The sequence below is a fragment of the Elephantulus edwardii genome, unplaced genomic scaffold, assembly GCF_000299155.1.
Source record: "Elephantulus edwardii isolate Elephantulus edwardi_28Jun2011 unplaced genomic scaffold, EleEdw1.0 scaffold00320, whole genome shotgun sequence".
Classification (NCBI taxonomy): Eukaryota; Metazoa; Chordata; class Mammalia; order Macroscelidea; family Macroscelididae; genus Elephantulus; species Elephantulus edwardii.
In genome coordinates this window covers 1,037,060-1,040,948 of record NW_006400070.1, presented here as the reverse complement: position 1 = coordinate 1,040,948, position 3,889 = coordinate 1,037,060, and the positions used below count along the sequence as shown (strand labels likewise).

The 3,889-nt window shown below is 39.7% G+C and overlaps 1 protein-coding gene across 1 annotated transcript; it reads right to left on the bottom strand.

Annotated features, from left to right (window-relative positions):
* Positions 1-2,047: 2,047 nt before the first annotated feature.
* LOC102855332 (ADP-ribosylation factor-like protein 14-like) lies at positions 2,048-2,626 on the bottom strand. Its single transcript, XM_006901343.1, has one exon. The coding sequence runs from the start codon at positions 2,624-2,626 to the stop codon at positions 2,048-2,050; it is 579 nt and encodes a 192-aa protein (XP_006901405.1).
* Between the last annotated feature and the right edge of the window lie 1,263 nt (positions 2,627-3,889).

Sequence of the window (3,889 nt, the reverse complement as noted above, 5' to 3'; positions counted from 1 at the left end):
GTGAATTGTGTCCTTCTTTCTTATTTGAATCCCTACTGTGGAGGACAGAAATTGGCCCCAGTTCTTTGGTAAATAAAGAATACCAAAGAGGAGAGGAGCAAACCATGTATGGAATGCAGAGCAATATTGTTGCTTTTTATTGTTGCTGCTGTTGCTGTCTAGCTGTCCCTGATGGTTGGCGACCCCAGGACAGTGCACTCAGACCCCTTGCAATCAGATCAGTAAGGTTTCCACAGGTCTGTTTTTCCAAAGTAGATTACCAGGCATTTCTTCAGTCAAAGGTCAACGAGAACTATTTAGCATCATAGCAACACTCAAGCCTCTTCAGTGATAGCCTAGGGGTAATGAGGCTGCAGGTTCATTGGCTAAGAATTAAACTCAGGTTTCACACATGCTATTGTTAAGTGCCACTAAGTTGACTATGACTCACAATGAATCTGAACTCAGCTCTATCCTGTGCCATCCTAACCATCTTTGACATATTCGAGCCCACCAATAGTCACTATGACAATCCATCTCACTGAAAGTCTTCCCCTCCTTTTATGACCTGGACACACATACATGATGTCCTTTCCCAAGAACTGCACCCTCCTAACAACATCCTCAAAGTATGTGAGATGAAGTTTCATTATCCTTGCCTCCAAGGAGCATCCTGGCAGTACATTTTTCAAGACAGACTTGTTCTTTTGACAGCCCATGGAATCTCCAATCATTGAGCCACTGCTGCACTCACACCTTTGTTTCCTCTGCAACTTTAAGACCTGGTGTTCAGGAGCTGCTGTGGAGGCTTGAGCCCTTCTTCTAAATGAAAAGAGCCTTTCTGAGGGTGGAGTAGGATGAACTACTGTTAATACCAGGCCGTCCTTGAGAGTTCTACACCAATTACGTGAATTCCAATTTTCAGTTCCTCACTCCTTCCCTCCCTCACAATGTCTTAAGTCTCTTAATAATTAGAACTTCCCTGAGAGTTAAGGAACCTCTTAAACACCTTTCTTACATGAAGCACTTACTTTCTGGTTCCACACATTTCCTTAGTCTTACCACTAGCTTTACGTTGTTGTCTCCTGGCAAGGTCTCTGAGAGCAAAGTCTGGTTCTAATTTCTGTTTAATCATTACAGTAAGCTGTATGTAAACTCCCAGCAATGACTATTTTTTTTTAATTCCACTGAAGCAGGCTTTGGACTGCTGCCTAGACCAAGGCTCTATGCTCAGACCTGTCCTAAGCCCAGAAGATGTTATTCTGATCTCTAAAGATTTAAAATACAAAATTCAACCTCCTAAGGGAGAATAAAGTTTCTAAGCAATAAAAACCTAGACTTCACTGATTAAGACTCATTGCAGGAAATTCCCAGCAATAAATTTAAAAGAACTGACAGAAAGCAGATGACAGGTTTATTTAGAGAGTAAGGATTTGGAAAATGTTAACATCATGATTATGTTTATAACTTGATTATATAACATGATTATATAACTTTCCATATTTAAATTTCTTTTTCTTTTCAAATCATCCAGCTGATATGTAAGTTGTTACATATTACGTATGTTATATAAGGTTCTGATAAGCAGTTCCAACTCACAGCAACGGTTTGTACAACAATATACATCAACTTTTCTTTCATCTGTCTTATTTATTATCAAGTTTATTATATGGAAATTCAGTACCTGTACTAGCTGAACATATTATGAAAGAATTCTAACTCTATAAGCAAACAACTAAAATTCACTTTCATAGTCAAATTAATAGAGCAATAATTTATTTGTCCTAAATATGACTATATTGAATCATCCAGACATGTTAGAATTTTGCCCTAAACTGTAATATTTTTATCATTGTTACTGTAGAGTTGGCTAAAGAGCCTGTTTAAAAAGAAATCTTTTCTAAATATTATTCTGGTTGGTTTAACGGAATTTAGGTAAAATAACATCTCTAAAAAAGTTTGCCAATATAACATAGTGACTGGTTTCTTCACTTGGCATGTATTAAAATAAGAATTACTCCTTCAACATCATCAGTGACTACCTTATTGCTTGGTCTTTTTCATGGCCTCAGACTTGCCTAAAAAACGCTAAAGTATCTCCTCTTGATTTCATGTGACTTTTCACAAATCCCGTTAACTTCCTGAAGCCCTCTGCCAGCCCTTCCCCGGTGATGGCACAGCAAGGCTGCACGTACCAGTTTCTGTCACTACACAGCTGCTTCACTTTGAACAGCCTGGTGATGTCCATAGCAGTCAGAGCCTCAGGCACATCTTGTTTGTTGGCCAACAGGACAACAGGCACATTTTTAATGTGCTCGTTCTTCAGAATGTGCTCAAACTCTCTCCTGGAGTCGTCCAGCCGCCGTTGGTCTGTGCAGTCCACGACATATGCCAAGCCGTCTGCATTCTCACAGTAGCAGGTCCACAGGTTTCGCATTCGGCTTTGTCCGCCAACGTCCCAGACAGTAAGGGAAAAACTCTTTTCCAGCTCGATCATCTCCACATTGAAACCTATTGTTGGCATGGTTATAATATCCTGGCCAAACTTTAATTTGTAAAGGAGAGTAGACTTCCCTGCTGAATCAAGTCCCAGGAGGAGAATCTGCACTTGCTTGACTTTGGACTTTTTAGAAGCCAATAAACCCATTCCAGAGTTTCAGAGATCCTTTAAAGATGTTCTCTTTTTGGATAGAGACAATGCTTCTTCTCTTAAACTCACCAACATAAAGAAGGAAAGAAGGGAGAAGAATAACTTAATATTATGTACTGATAACAGGAACTTGCATGCATTTATATTGCGGCTTATCAACTTGATTATGGGCAAACCCTGTTTTATTTGCCATCCCAGTCAATCCTGAGGGACCTGCCAATGAGTAACCAGCCAATGTCATGGCAGCTCAAAGGGGAAATTCTTTGTGAGTGAGTAGGCCTCAGGAGGGGCCTGCAAGGGTAATGCTGTGGCTTGTTTTGCTTACAGTGGCTGAGAATCTAGAGATTGTGGAAAGTTCAGAGACATGCAGATGCATGTGTAAAAAGCAGAAAGAACATTACCATTGCGAGCAGTTTGTAGAATTTCTCTAGTTGCCCTTTTAATATTATCTCGGCTGTAAATAAGTAACCAGGCATCAGAATTTGAGAAGAGAAATTATCTTAATATGCACCAACAACTAGAGCCAAAGAGGAGGAAATGGAAGATTTCTACCAACTTTTGCAATCAGAAATTGATCAAACATGCAATCAAGACATATTGATTATAATGGGTGCCTGGAACGCAAAAGTTGGGAACAGGGAAGAAGTATCAGTAGCTGGAAAACATGGACTCAGTGAAAGAAATGAGGCTGGAGATTGAATGATAGAATTCTGCACATTCAATGATTTATTCATTGCAAATACCTTTTATAAGAAACATAAACAAAGGCTATACACATGGACTTCACCTGATGGTATGCATAGGAATCAAATCAGATTAAATTTGTGGAAAGACTTGCTGGAGAAGGTCAATATCAGCTGTGAAAACCAGGCCAAGTGCTGGTTATGGGACAGACCACCAACTACTCATATACAAGTTCAAGCTGAAGCTGAGGAAAATGAAATCAAATTCATGGGAACCAAAAATTGACCTTAAGTCTATCCCACTTGAATTGCAAAACCATATCAGGAACAGGTTAGAGGCCTTGAGCACCAATGAGCACAGACCAGATGAGTTCTTGAAGGATATCAAGAAAATTGTCCATGAAGAATGCAAAAGATCATTGCAAAGGCTGAAGAAGAAGAAAAGGCCAAGATGGATGTCAGATGAGACTCTGAATATTGCATTAGAGCTCTGAGAAGCCAAAGGTAAAGGAAGAAACCAATAAATCAAAGAGCTGAACAGAACATTTCAAAAGGCAGCTCGGGACGACAAAGCAAG